Consider the following 16,050-nt stretch of genomic DNA (forward strand, 5'->3'; position numbering starts at 1 on the left):
AACCGCCAGAAGGCGACGACTCTTTTGGTTCCAGAGAGAAGACTGACTGAATAGAGATCTATGAGAAATTGACCTTAATTCTCACTAGATTTGTTGACATTTTCCAATCAGTTTATGCTTTAAGTTTCGAGACTTTTTGAACACAGCATGCTTTATATATTATAAATTTTAGTTTCATTTAGGGTGCTTTCACACCTGTTAGTCCGTTAGAGTGGTTCGTTTGGACCCAAAAGTTGTTACAATGTTGCTAATTTCAACTGGTTCGGTTCGCATTCACACCAGTGTTTTCGCAGTTGAACCAACTACGATGAATGTTATATCTCCCCCTAGTCGTTTGGCGGCGCTGTTCACAAAAATAATGACGTAGGTGAACGCTGATTGGCGCAGCATGTGAAGAGGGAAAAATCCCAGAAGAAAACAACAGGCAGTGTTTATTCCATGGATCGAGGTTTATTCGTAAACAATGAACTATGTTCTCCTGTTCCTTCCTGTTGCCATATATTCGTATCATTGCTTTATGCAGCAAGCACAAATACTGCTGTTGTTCCAGCATGAAGCTCGCATTCAGTACGAGAACATTACACAGTCGTTTTTGGCACGGAGAAGATGCATTGCAAGACGTTATCGTTGTCCCAAAATTCCCCGTGCAGGTTGCTAAGGAAGCTCCCGTACACCAAAAAGTCTGCTGCGCCATCAAGCCGGTCCGAATGGAGACAGGTTTGTGTTCTCACCAGGAGCGAACCGAACTGGAGTTCACATAGAAGCGGACCGAGACCACCTCTCGAAGGTGGTCTCAGTCCAGTTCTTTAGTCCGCACCAAAAACATCTGGTCTGCTTTCACACCAGACCAAACGAACCGTACTTGCTGGTGTTGCGAACTCCAGTCCGCTTTAAGCGGACCGAAAGGCGTATGTGTGAAAGCACCCTTAGAGTCAAATAGATGATAAAGCAGATCACATTTAAGGGTGATATCATAGTCTCTACATTCATGTTTTATGTAGTATGGAAGAGATTGTAAGTCCAAATCACTTTGATTTGGTCCAGGAGTCCTAACTTGTTTGCATGATTCCAATTTTTTAAAATACATATATAGACAAAGTTTTAGAACATTTGTTAGCAGTTTACAACATTTGTCATGTTTGATGTGAAAATAATTGTGTTAGTATTAAATGTTAAATATATAAACGTTAACTCTGACAAATAGGTTATTGTGCTCGGTTCTCAGTCAATCAAGTGCTATATCATTCAGCGTAGTCAATCATTTCCCTCTATCTAATCTGATCTTTTGCTTTCTGAATTGTGACTGTTGCCTTTTTCTGTGTAGCCATGATGCTCTGCTCTACTCTAACTTTTAATATTTGGATCATGAACATCTCTTCTTGGCATAATATGGTATGTTGTCGAAATAAACTGAGGTGTAGCTCAAGGAAAGAGAAGGAAAGTGCTGATCTACTGCTTGATTCATGCCTCACAATCACCGGCTTCTTCACAGGCTACTTGGCTACCAGCGGACTAATCATACTCATGCAGGTATAAAGCATAGGCATTATGCCAAACTTATACTTGACTATCACTGTATTCATGCATCCATACAAGTGCTGCTGGCTGCTGCAGGTCAATACACATCTCCCCCTTACTCTTTATGCACCTTTTTTTTAAAATATTGTGGATGTAATGTTGATGTACACTACTGGTCAAAATTTGGGGTCACTTAGAAATATCTTGATTTTTGAAAGAAAATCTTTTTTTTTTCAATGAAAAAAAAACATTAAATTAATCAGAAATACAGTGTGGACATTGTTAATATGATAAATGACTATTCTAGCTGGAAACAGCTGATTTTTAATAGAATATCTACTGTACATAGGGGTACGGATGAACATTTCCAGCAACCATCACTCCTGTGTTCTAATGCTACATTGTGTTAGCTAATGGTGTTGAAAGGCTAATTGATGATTAGAAAACCCTTGTGCTAATATGTTAGTACATGAATAAAAGTGTGAGTTTTCATGGAAAACATGGAGTTCGCTGGCTAACCCTAAACTTTTGAACAGTTGTATATATGTATTATTAGGGTTAAATTCTCCAAGCAAAGTCATTGTTGCAACTCAAGTTCTTTGATGTATGAATCTAAAGCTGAAGTAGACACAAATGTGGAACGAAGCTGGAAAATTCTGAAAGTCCTCTGTCTAACCCATTATGCCGCCTGATCCAGATGTCACCACGGGCTTTGCTGCTATTAATACGGTCTCATCTGATCAGTGGAAAGCTCTGTGAACCACTTGACTTAAACATCTTTTGAATTAAGATATACCGAAGCTTAATATAGATCTTTTTTGCCTTATTGTGTCCAAAATGTCGCCTGCCTTCACTTTAATCAGTAAAAATTGCAGCATGGGTTTACAAAGTCAAATTTCCAGTGTCACACATTCTTTCACTGCTCCAGACATGGAGAGTTTCTGGAGTTCAAAATATCAATAGACTCATTGAGTTGCTACATACAACACAAACTGATACACATTGGAATCTTCTGAATTTGAATGAAGACACACATTGAAAATCATGTCTATGAAAGCTTGCATGAAATATTAAGCATGAGGAAATTTAAGAGGAGGGGATGTTGAAATGAGAGATACAGAAGGTGTTCATTGTTTTCCACTATGGTAACTGAAAAAATCCCCTTTTTGCAAAGCATGTTCTATTTAAGCTCTGAGAGACTCTATGCTGACCCAGAGATACCCACTCAGCGCTTAAGGCAGTCAATTAAAATTGTATGATCAACTGTGTCAAATGCCGCACTTAGGTCTAAAAGGATTAAGACCAAGCAATCTTCTGCATCTGCTGTTAAAATGTGCTTATTTGTTACTTTCTTGCGGGCTTTTTGTCAACTTCATAGCACCCTAAAACATGACTTGAATCTATTAAAAAATAATGCGGGCAAAAAAGATTAATAAAAGTGGCTTTAGGGTGTTTGTTCCATTAACACACTGTTGTGATGACAGACTTGTCATTTTGTTGGATGCTACAATGAAACAACCAACACCAAATGGACCACAATCATCTTAAAATGAGTGATTCACTGTGGCCATCTGGTCTGATTTTCTCTTAAAGTGTTGTATGAATGGGATGACTTCAAATGGAAATGCTGGGGAAAAAGTGGCATAAAAACTTGTATTTTATTTAAAAGAGAGAAGACTTTACATCTCCCTCTGTGAAAAACTATGAATATTTCAGTCTCAACTCAACTTTGCTCCACACAGAGCAGCACTTTCACCCACGCCTGTAAAACACACACAAACGCACAAGAACAAACACACACTTCAGCACGCATAAGTCAATTGTTAACTCACAGGTCAAAGCGTAGATTCTGCCTCTCCTCAAAGAAATAATCCAGAATGAATTTTCGGACAAAGTCGGGGTTGAGGGTGTTGTCTATGACTTCTGTTCTGCCAAACTAGAAGACAAACGAGAAAAGCGATGTTTGGTTACTGGTTATAGGATTCATTTAAATTCACTTGGAAAATTTCAGTGACCAGAAAAAGAGCCCTATATTATGGAAACTATTCAGCTTACAATCCTGTAAAAACACTAATTCTGTGATGGTCTATTTGTTAAAAGTTGAAAAAGTAATTGTGCCACAGAATCTTTTGTTCACTGCTTAAATTGAACACACTGAAGTACATTTCCTACCCATAATGTGACAAATATCTGTGTGTCAACATGCCAGTCTGCAAAATCACAAATCATGCTGACGTTCACCAGACTGGTGAACTACTGAGTCTGACAAAGGAAGTCCTGAATGTTGGTATCTACATCTATCACTGTAGGTATACTAGTTTTTTTATATTCCAGTAGCTTTAAGTGGTAACTTTTCTCTTAATTTTTCGATTGCAGTAAGTAAGTAAGTAAGTAAGTAAGTAAATTTTATTTATATAGCACCTTTCACAGACAGAGAGCCACAAGGTGCTTCACAGCATAAATAAAAACAACAATTAAATACACACAAATAGTCAACACTAAAAAATAGGATCATAACAGCCACAAAAAACTAAGCAAAAGCCTGAACAAACAAGAAGGTTTTAAGTTGTGTTTTAAAAGCGTCAACAGATGCAACTGAGCGGAGAGAGAGTGGGAGATCATTCCAAAGCCTGGGAGCAACAGCCTGGTATGATCGGGCTCCTCTGGTCTTAAACCGAGTATGTGGCACCTTTAGCAAATTCTGATCCGCAGACCTTAAAGCCCTCGCAGGGGAGTAAGGCTGGAGCAAGTCACAGATATAGGAAGGAGCTTGACCATGCAAGGCCCGAAAGGTTAGAACCAAAATCTTAAAGTTGACTCTATAAGAGACTGGCAGCCAGTGAAGCTCCTTTAAAATGGGAGATATTACTCCCATTTTAAGAGATAGTACTAGTTCTAAGGTTCAAAATCAAGCCTGATATACAGCAAGTACATGCTTTAAACAGATAAATAAACGCATATTTTGTAAAAGTATATATATATATATATATATATATATATATATATATGTATATGTATATACAGTGTCTATCATAAGTATTCACCCCCTTTGATGTTTTACCGTTTTATTGCTTTCATAAATCAATCATGGTCAATAAAATTTAGCTTTTTTAACAAAAAAAATATTGCAAAAAACTCTTGAATGTCAAAGTGAAAAAAGATTTCTATAAAGTAATGATAATGAAAGAAAATTATATAAATGAAAATAATTGTTTGCATAATTATTCACCCCCTTCAAGTCAGTATTTAGTAGATGCACCTTTGGCTGCAATCACAGCAGTGACTCTGTGTGGATAGGTCTCAATCAGTCTTGCACATCTGCCCACTGCAATTTTGCTCCATTCTTCTTTGCAAAACTGCTCAAGCTCTGTCAGGTTGCGCGGGTATCGGGAAGGAACAGCCCTTTTCAAGTCCAGCCACAAATTCTCTATAGGATTGAGGTCTGGGCTTTGACTCGGCCACTCCAGAACATTTCGCTGGTTCTTTTTTAACCATTCCTGTGTAGCTTTTGCAGTATGTTTTGGATCATTGTCTTGCTGGAAAATAAATCTCCCAAGACGTGGTTCTCTTGCAGACTGAAAAAGACTGTCCCCCAGGATTTCAGTGTATTTTGCAGCATTCATTCTGCCCTCTATCTTTACAAGCCTTCCAGGTCCAGTTGCTGAGAAACATCCCCACAGCATGATGCTGCCACCACCATGCTTCACAGTGGGGATGGTGTGTTTTTGGTGATGTGCAGTGTTTGGTTTCCGCCAAACATGACGTCTTGTCTGATGGCCAAAAAGCTCAATTTTGGTCTCATCAGACCAAAGAATCTTCTTCCACTTGACCATAGAGTCTTCCATGTGCTTTTTGGCAAACTCTAGTCGAGATCTAATATGACTTTTCTTCAACAGTGGCTTTCTCATTGCCACTCTCCCATAAAGCTTTGACCGGTGAAGAACCCGGGCAGCAGTTGCTACATGCACAGTCTCTCCCATCTCAGCAGCTGAAGCTTGTAACTCCTTCAGACTCGTTGTAGGGGTCTTGGTGGCTTTTCTCACTAGTCTCCTACTTGCACGGTCACTCAGTTTACGAGGGCGGCCTGATCTAGGCAGATTCACACAAGTGCCATATTCCTTCCATTTCTTGATAATTGATTTCACTGAACTCCGGGGGATGTTTAGTGCCTTGGAAATTTTTTTGTAACCATCCCCTGAATGTACTTCTCAATAACCCTTTCCCTGAGTTGCTTAGAGTGTTCTTCTGTCTTCATGGTGTAATGGTAGCCAGGAATACTGATCAACCACTCTCTGGACCCTTCAGACACAGGTGTTTTACAACTCAATCACTTGAAACACACCCACACCACTCAGGTGATCTTCATTCCACTAATTGTGAGACTATTGGCAACAATTTGATGGACCTCTATTGAATTAGACCATTAAATTAAAAAGGAAGTGAATAATTATGCAAACAATTATTTTTATTTATATAATTTTCTTTCATTAACATTACTTTATAGAAATCTGTTATCACTTTGACATTAAAGAGTTTTTTCCAATAATTTTTTTTGTTAAAAAAGCTAAATTTTATTGACCATGATTGATTTATGAAAGCAATAAAAGGGTAAAACATCAAAGGGGGTGAATACTTATGATAGGCACTATATATATATATATATATATATATATGTATGTATATAATTTTTTCACAATCACATCTTCAATTCAAAGTCTTAGAGGGTCAAATTATTCCATTTTAACTGATGGTATTTGGGTAGCTAACTATTCATCTGACTTTTATTTTATTATTTAGTTAATTTTATGTTAAGGTAACCTGGCATTTGTTTCTTTTAATCATTACTGCGGTAATTTGAGGCTTGTTGTGTCTGTAGCTGACCTACCCAGTATAGAGCACTCTTACAAAGCAGTGATTAAGTGGTATATTAAAAAAAAATTTTAAAAATAAATCAGTACATCTTAACTGTTTTTCCTTCATTTGCTGACTTTGTGTTTTAGAAATAAATATTGCAGCTGCACAGGTCTGATGTTGTTTCCATCTGTCATGTCATCATTTGGTATGCTCTTTTAATTCCTTGCATGACGTAAGGAAGTTGGCCAATCTGAATGGGTGATAGTGGCATGTCAGTGCGACTTCATGGATTCCAAATCCAAAAAGACAAACGGAAAAACTAGTTAGTGGTTGCATAAGTCTTCCAATATTCAAAAATAAGACCTGGAGCCTGATTTACAAAATTTGCAACTGTAATTTACAATGTAAGATAATTTTTTCTAAAAAAAAAATCCATAACTGGCCATCATGCTATCATGTAACAAATACTGGTTCAAAGGAAAGCTTTCTATATATTTCTATTTCTTTGAGCCTTGTAATGTTTCAGTATCTAGCTGCCCCCACCATCCCACCACTGTACTCACCTCTCTCCATTCCCTGTTGGCTATTCCTTGAGTGTACAGGACACAAACTGTTGAATTAGAAACAGAGGAGGGGAGACAAACAGGAGAGGGTTAGACTAATTGAAGAGTATTTAACAATGAACAAACAGTGCTGAGAAGTCAGCTGAGAGCGTGTTCTTTGCCTGGACCCCAACATGAGAGGAAAACTCCCTAATTAAATGTCACTAGAACTTTGCTTGCAGCATGATGATATTTCAGAGAGGGGGAGATGAGGGAGCGAAGGGGAGGATAGGGATGGGACGAGTGAGTGTTTGTGTGGGTGGAGGAAAGTCCTTCTTATTGACATTTGAGCATCTCCAGCCCAAGGAGTCCTGGAGTGTTTTTGATGACAGACCGCTGGTGAGAACAGAGTGAGGCAATCAGCTGGCACTAAAATGACATTTCATTTGCATTTTAGCAGTCGTTACTGTATTCACACACACCTGTCACATGGCAGCGGCTGACAGCTATGAAAGTCACTGGGACCAGACACCATGCTTTAACTGGTAATGAAAGAGCGAATAGTGTGAATAGCCGAATATTCACCCCCCCCGGTCGGACATTACCGAGCGGAAAGAATATGCGGCGTTACTGTCTTCCTTTCGGCCCACATCGGCTCATCCCGTCGTGTGATCACATAAACATATCGTTAGCCTAATAGCATAGTTGCCTAAATCATGAAGGCCAAAAAAATGACTTAGGTAATTATGCCATTAGGCTAACGACACATATGTCTATGTGATCACCCCCTCCTCCCCCCAGACGAAATCCCGCCGTGTTCGGCTCATCTCAGCTCCTCTATTCGGGTTTGTAAACACCATCCGAATGGCCGGGTGGCTGCCGACTCTGACGTCACGCTTCACTTCGTTGCATCATACTTATAGTACGTAGTATACAGTATATACTCATTGAGTATGTAGTATGTAGTACGTTAGTATGCGATTTCGGACACAGCCAGTGACTGAAGCAACCGACTATGGTAGCATGAACCAGTTTGCTAATATACAATATAGCAGGTACCCACTTATATAGAAGTAAAGGAAGTACAAATAATGGAACATGGTTAGTAATATAGCCACTCAAACACTCAATTAAAATTATATTTAATAATTCTGTACCCAATGCTGTCCAGCTACATTCGCATTATACTTCAAATTAGGACAATGAAGGAAAAAAATGTTTTTCCCTCATTCTCAATGAAGACTGTTAGCATTAGCTGCAGATAATGCTGCCACACATTTTTTTCACAAATCATTTATTCACAGTAACTGCTTGCTGTATATCAAAATGCTGTTTAATATGCTGGAAATTGGAGAAATTTTAAATTAAATACACAACAACCTTGCTATATGACAAAAGAAGTTTAGTTAGACTAAGTTAACTTAATGTATACCAGAGATAAGAGTTATACAGATATTACGATACTTAATAAAGCTAAAAAAAAGTCGCACTAAATAATTAGCTGTCTTAATAAACAGTTATATTTATATAGCGCTTTACATGATACATCACATTTACCCATTCACGCACTGGTGGCAGAAGCTGCCATGCAAGGCGCTAACCACAACCCACCAGGAGCAATTAGGGGTTTGGTGTCTTGCTCAGGGACACTTCAACATAAGCTCAGGCAAGGATCGAACCAGCAACCTTCCAGTTACAAGACAGCCACTCTACCCACTGAGCCATGCCGCCCCAATCAGCTATTGCAGAATCAGTTGTTGCTAACTGAGTTTGAGGAGGTACGATTGTCTATGAGCTATGTGTAAAATGTTTCTTCATATACAGCTACATTTAAAAAAAATAGTCATATCTACTGTTACTTAACATTTGCAGTTTATTCTACAGGTTGACCACTCCTTGGTAGTTAATGTGACGTTACAGCTCATGATGCTACTTAAATCTTTAAAAGCCAAGATCATCAAGTTCATCTATTATTATGATGAAACTGATTTAGTTTGACACAAGTAATTAGTGAAACTTTTAAAACATACAAACTTGGTAATGATTAATAAATAATTTGTTCAATCTAATCCAATTCAGTTGGACACTTTGAAATTAGTACTTAAAACAGCAAGATACATTTCATCTATTCATTTATTGTGGCTGAAAACACTAATATCCAAACAGACCTCAAAATACAAAAATTGCCGTCTTTTATGGCTGCTGTTTATCGCTCTGATCTGAGCACCATCCTTTGGGAACCATCTTAAAAAATACTTTAAGAGGAGTCCAGAGGAACCTGTTTCCAACCCATTCCACCTGAGCAACAATCATCACTAAGTCTAAAAGGCCACAACGACAACCTCTGTCTGTCCTTGTCCTATTTGCACGAAAGTACTAAAAAAGAAAAAAAAAATGCAGCAGACATGAGCCTGTCAGCTTATTCTGAATGCTAAGTAACTACTACGATGGTCTACGTGGCTGGTGGACCACCCATGGGGATCCACATTATGGATGGTCAGCTGGTTGTTTGGTGTTTACAGTTTGTTCTGTAAAAAGAAGATGGCAGGTTTGCATTCTGTAGAGCAGCCATGATTAGTATTTATTCTGCTATTATACACGCTCATGTTTTTGTATTTGTGTCTATGGCAGCCCTTACAGTCTTTGATATCTGTCACATACACAGCAGCGACTCACATGTTCACCACAGTTAATAAAGAATGTTGAATGAAGTCCATGTAGTGTGTGGTTAGTGTTGATCAAGATTACATTCATAAACCTAATTACCATGTCTAATTTATGGCTACACCTTTAATTCGCTCACAGTCATGACAAAAGTACTTGTTCAATTAATTAAAATGCTGCCTTTCTATTTCTTACTTGACGCTGTTTAAACCTGCTGTTTATATGGAAAAGTAAGTAGATTAATTCTGACAAGCTTGAGAAATGAAGTTGGGAGTTTATATTTATCTGCAGGACAGAGGCTTAGTGAAGCCAAAAGGTGAAATAATTGAAATGCAGCATAAAAATTCCGAAATAAAGGTCTGGTCGGCAGGGACAGGCATCGAAAAAACAAACAAAAACCACATGGGCAATCAGACTCACAGAGTCACTGTGAGAGCTGCATTAAAAAAGAATTAGAGTTGATCTTGTGACATCTGATTATGAAGGCAACACCTTCCACTGAGGCAACATGTGTCATCATTACCGGCAGCATTAATTAATTGTAAATTTATGCCTGAGCTAATGTATGAGATGCCACCAACTGAAGAAATTAAATGACTGACTTAATCATGGACTCATTAACAGTCGTGACTGTGTGTGAATATCCTTCCTGCTTTTTAAATCATGAGGCCCAACTGATGGATTCCAGTTTCCAAAACTGACATTTTATCATTTAGAACAGAGCTGAAGTGCAGCCCAGATACAGTATATTACTACCATTTTGCAAGTGTAATGCTCACAGCCATGTTGAAAATGTCACACTGTTTTTGAGGCCAAACACCAAGAACACACGTCCTAATTACCCTGCGTCGGGCGCGACTGCAGAAGTGCTCAAACTTGCTGTGTTTTGGCAGACTGTCACTGTGGATGCTGTATATGTTGCATTGTGGATGGTGTGCAGTGCGCTGGGGCTCAGCTTGTTGAATATACAGTCATCCTTTAATCTCGCCACGAAGCATCGGGTGACACACGGTCTCTGCGTTATTGTGCGGGGGGAAAAGCGATACATCAATCACACGCCTGTAAATAATGTTGCATCCTCTCCATCAGTACGGCTGCATTTGCAACTCGGCCTATTCATCAGGCTGATGGTGAGGGCAGTAGACAGACAGCAGCATCGCTAACACCATCTCCTTTTTTGAATGTAGGCGACAGCAACCGTGGATACTTTGATAATGTTCCTGTCTGCTTAATGCCCTTTCCAATCTGCTGAAGCAGACTGATCAAAGCACATCCACATTCATGCATCACGGGAACAACAGTGATCATACGCACACACACATATAAGCACACAAACACGCGCAAACGAGAAACACTGGATTGTTGTTCAGCTTTATAAGCTAATATGAATATGGTACGTGAGCTCGCCTGAGGCCCTTGATGTGTGCGCTTTTGTGAGTGTGTGTGTGTGTATGTGTGGGTGTGTGTGAGCGTGGCTCTGCTGAGGCGGTCTAATGCTGTGTGACTGGGGCCAGTGCTGTCAGCAGAGCAGAGACATGGACGCAGCACAAGTGCCTCCTTGCATAAATGTTGGGGTGGGCAGGGCTGCTCATCCTCCTTTCCCATCGTCTGACATTTAAAGGTCCAATCCGCAATTCTGGGAGCTCATCAATTATGGGTTCACACACCACCAACCATGGCTAAAAACACCACAGGGTTCTGGGGATGCACCAATGCCACTATCAGGTATCAGTCTGTCTCTGTGCTCATGCACTCCCACATATAAACTACAGCCACGTGTGATACCACCTCACAGTAACATAATGTTGTAGCAGAGGAGGAGCTATGTCCACCATTTTGAACTTAGGAAAAGCAATGATAATAAAAGTTAAGCAGATTGCAACCTGTAATCTGTTAAACTGCTGAGAGGAAGAGTGAAAAAAACAGCTTCTTTAAAGGTCCCATATGGTAAAAATCAATTTCATTGTGTTTTGTCGTTGTTACTTGGTTCATCTGTCTGTCTGTCTGTCTGTCTGTTAGCCACATTACTCAAAAACACAAACAGATTTGGATGAAATTTTCAGGGAAGGTCAGAAATAACACAAGGACCAATTGATTAGATTTTGTCAGTGATGCAGCCTACAGTCTGGATTTGTTAACAATTTCTGTTTCATTGCGAGATAGCGGCACTCTATCTATGACTACAAGTGATGACGATCACATGATTGTGATCCCACTACAAATTGACAGCTCTGGATTTATTGGGACTTATTCATCTGAAATGATACAAGGAACAATTGATTCAACTGTGGGGGTGTTTCCGAGTCCCATCAATTCCCGCCATCCGCTACATATTCAGGTCACGGGATCCGTTATCCGTACATAGCCTATACATGCATAACACACACCTGTGCTCAGCGCAATGTCATTTTGTTTGTGGGTATATCTATGTTAAATGGCCACATTCTATGTTGTCATGATTTCTGATCATCAATAACTAATAAACAAATGCTGCATTTAAAAAAAAAACCAAAAAAAAAAAAAAAAACCTTGCATTTCTATATGGGGGAATGATCAGCCTTGATGGAGTACTGCGCTCTCTGGGTGTTTCTCTAGTTGCAAATTTGGAGGTTTAAAATAAAAGCTGCTAATATACTGAGACATTTATTTCTGCCATTCCTCTGGCTGTCAATCACAGACGCAGACAGTATGCTCTTCCTGAAGGGGACAGGAACAGCAGCAGCTCATTGTTTTCAGAGAAAAACAGAATGTTTAGAGCTGTCCTAAAACTAGGGGTTACACAGTCATGGTGAAATGAACCATTTTTCCAGTATTTTGAGCTAAAAACTGAAAAATACACTGAGGGGACATGTGAGACTTTGATTAATTTACTGAAAAGAAGCACACTGTGGGACTTTTAATACAAGCTGCATTAGTAAGAATAACAACTTTGCTCACACTAGCAGCACAACCAACTTTGCGACAAACATTGTAGAAGTGAGACAATGTTTGGTGACAAAACAAGGTCTTGCTCATTCTTACTTATTTTGCACTACTCTAAAATTCAATGTGAGAACATTTCAGAAAAATGTTGATCACTATTTCCCAAAGCCCAATATAACATCTGTAAATGTCTTGCTTTGTCCACAGCTCAAAGATATTTAGTTTACTGTCATAGAGGAGGAAGAGAACCAGAAAATATTTCAATTTAAGAGGCTAGTATCAGAGAACTTTTACTTTAAAAAAAAAAACTAATATAAATTAATTCATGATCAAAATAGCTGGCAATTAATTTAATAATTTACAATTATTCAGTTATACAATTTACATGCAATTACTCATGGCAGTATTATTAACCAGTACATTGCTCCTAATGACTACTAGAGATAATACAGGATTGTGTCGTCTTCTTAGTGTACTGAGTGCCTCTTTATTAGAACTGTCATGTTGTTAATAAGTGCTTGTATCAGTGATCTGTATCAGCAAGCACCCAAATGTAAGTCCTTGTACCTGGTCTCACAAAAACTGGTGCAGAATTTAGAGGGGAAAAGTGCTGAAGATTTAGGGAATCTGGAAAAGTAATGATGATAAACTGAGTGCTAAGTACACTACGGACAGATAGAAGGTAAAAAGGATATTTAACAAAACTCAGAGTAAGTGTTTGCATCGAAACATGTTTATCTTTTAGACGTCTGCTAACTGAAAAAACACACAGTTTTCTTTACACAAAGCACAGCCAGATTGACAGATGAAAACAACAAGGAAATACAGTCTTTAACCTGTGTATGTGTTCCTGCGTATGAAAGTATGTGAGGATTTGTTCTTAGCATTTAGTTAAGGTGGAGTCCATTTGAATTTGCAAAAGTAAGGCTGATCATTTTAATTCCACAAATGAAAAAAGCTCTGAAGTTGCTCAAATGCTCTTCTAAATCTGACCTGACTTAAATCAGAAACCACTGATAAACAAATAATTCCAAAATCAGACAAGACAATAGCACTGTCTTTTGAGAGAGTCACGTGTCAGATTTAGTGATTACAATCATGAATCATTGCTGTTACACACAATCACACCCGTAAACGGTCACTACATGCTGGCCTTCACGACTTAAATGAGGTGATCAGAGAGGTGCAGTTAGAGACCTGCCTCACTGTTTCCACCTAACAACAATGAAAGTCTACTCATGTTAACATGACTTAATAAATTGTGTCTTCATAAAATATTGGCTTTGTCGTCTTTCTGCTCAGCTGGCGCACAGAGGGTGAGCAGCATTCATAGGTGTACCCACGGGTGTGATTATTCAGTTTAACGTCCCCAACCTGAGAGTTGAAGTCAAATGAATTCAAGTTCAGCGACTTAAAAACAGATTCCTCTTTTTCCTCTTCATCTTTATATATCCTGCTAAGACTTTCAATGGTTTGTACCTGTAATTTTTCAATAATTTACAAGTATTTTAAAGATTTCCCCTGTTTTGGGGGAAAATTACAGCTGATATCTTGAAAAATCGCAGAAAAAGTACTGATTTTCATGCTGTCATTAAAAAAAGGCTCAAAAATGTACATAATATTCACATCAGAAATCTCTGTTTTTAAATATAGTAATATATTCTTTTACAGTGTGTGACGGTAGAATCACACTGTTTTACTGTATTTAAACTGAAAAAAAAATATCCCTGTTTTATAGATATTTGCTGTTATTTTTTGCAGTGTTTGAGTGTTACAGTATTGGACTGTTGACTTAAGATATTTTTTGACACACTCGCTGCCAAATTTTCAGCATTTCTCTCACAGATTGTTTTAAACAATGTAGAAGTGCTTGATGAGCAAAAGGCTCTCTTATACTATGATACACAAGGTGAGAACAAACAACAAACTTTTACCAACGTTCACTTTCATTCATTATGCTTCGTGCCTGTTGGTCTGGAAGTGATCTGTGTTTTGGCAGTAGCATTCTGGTGGTGCATTTAAGTCTGTTGCAAAAAAGCATTAAGGTTTGATACCAAGCCCATGTGTTTACATGCTAGCTAAACACAAAGCCATTCCCTAAAACAACAACTCACTTTGCATGTTTACAAGGAAAAACTTCAATCTAACATTTATGTTCCTCTATCAAGGCAAATTACTGCTGGATTGCAGGCTGGGTCTTTAAAAACCACTGGACCAGTTGCCAAATTGAACCCCTGCTGTCAATATCTGTAGGAGGGAAGTGGCTGGTTTGTGTGTGAAGATGATCTGGTTCCCCTCACTCACATTGGGAGCAGAGAACGAGTGACGAATACGACCCCTGACATATGCAAATGTCTACTGATTCACACAGGCGAGGCAGAGAGAGAGAGAGAGAGAGAGAGAGAGAGAGAGAGAGAGTTTGTGTGTGGGTGTGGGTGTGTGTGTGTGTGTGTGTGTGTGTGTGTGTGTGTGTGTGTGTGTGTGTGTGTGTGTAGTGCATGCAAGCTTGTGTTGGTGAAGTCAAAATCTGCCTGCATGTGGTGGATGTTTCTCCGTGAATATTTCTGTCTGTCTGCAGAATTTAATGTCCACGTGTACACGTGCATGTCAGCATGCGCGTAAGTATGCGCTGAACCTGCTGGGAGCTGTTGTGTGGATCTGTGTGTGTGTGTGTGTGTGTGTGTGTGTGTGTGTGTGTGTGTGTGTGTGTATGTGTGTGTGTGTGTGTGTGTGTGTGTGTGTGTGTGTGTGCACTTAAGTTTTGCATTTAAGAAAAACACTGTAGTGCTTCTCGTTAGGTGGCTAGTTAGCATCTGATAGTGATTTAGTTTTAGACTTTGGGCAAAAACATATATTGGTGGTAGTATTTCGATTTTTCTTAGTTTTAGACAAGAGTTACCATCATTTTAGTCTACTTTTCATCAGTGAAATTTTAGTCTTTTTAAAGTTTTCTTCTGAGCACTCAGAGGCTAAAGCTGACTTTGAATTTAAATACAATTACCATGGTTATAGTTGTAATTTTATGTGCTGTGAATTTACTGGAAAAAGCTCACTGTCTGTGTTTCTCATCACTTCTCAGTAAATGCAGTAAACACGATCATTTCTAGACCCTGCACCACTCTCTCTGTCTGGCCTGCTCACCTAGCATTAGCATTAGAGCCGCTGTCTGATCTGGCTCAGGCATGAACTAACTATGACGTCACCCGTTGGTTTCAACGCCGAGAAAATGAAGTCCGGATTTTGCTACTTCCTGGTCGCCGTTTTGGATTTTTTGGAGCCAGTGACGTAAAAAGCGTCATCAAACAGGCTGGACCGGAGAGCAACTAGGGGCAGGATTGGCTGAAGACTCTCTTATCCTGCCCACATTTTACCGCAGAGGCTTCTGTTGCTGTCTATCAAGTATAGCCACGCCCCCTGGCTCCGCCAACTTTAACGATTTATTTAAAATTTAGTATTGATTGATTTTAAGATCGACCACCTGATATCTCATTTTGACCATGAAAACTAACGGGAAAAAAATCCTGAGCTGTAGAAAATCAGTCTATCAAAT

General features: G+C 39.0%; 1 protein-coding gene across 1 annotated transcript in view; it reads right to left on the minus strand.

The window, feature by feature from the left end:
• The window catches only part of LOC110967711 (copine-8-like), a 115,872-nt gene that overhangs the window by 61,124 nt on the left and 38,698 nt on the right, over positions 1-16,050 (minus strand). Inside the window, exons 3-4 of the mRNA XM_051952030.1 lie at positions 6,936-6,982; positions 3,351-3,454 (exon numbers count right to left, since the gene is read on the minus strand). Of these exons, the coding sequence (XP_051807990.1) occupies positions 3,351-3,454; positions 6,936-6,982 (151 nt within the window). The remainder of the gene's footprint in view (positions 1-3,350; positions 3,455-6,935; positions 6,983-16,050) is intronic.

This window comes from Acanthochromis polyacanthus, chromosome 8 (genome assembly GCF_021347895.1).
Source record: "Acanthochromis polyacanthus isolate Apoly-LR-REF ecotype Palm Island chromosome 8, KAUST_Apoly_ChrSc, whole genome shotgun sequence".
NCBI lineage: Eukaryota > Metazoa > Chordata > Actinopteri > Pomacentridae > Acanthochromis > Acanthochromis polyacanthus.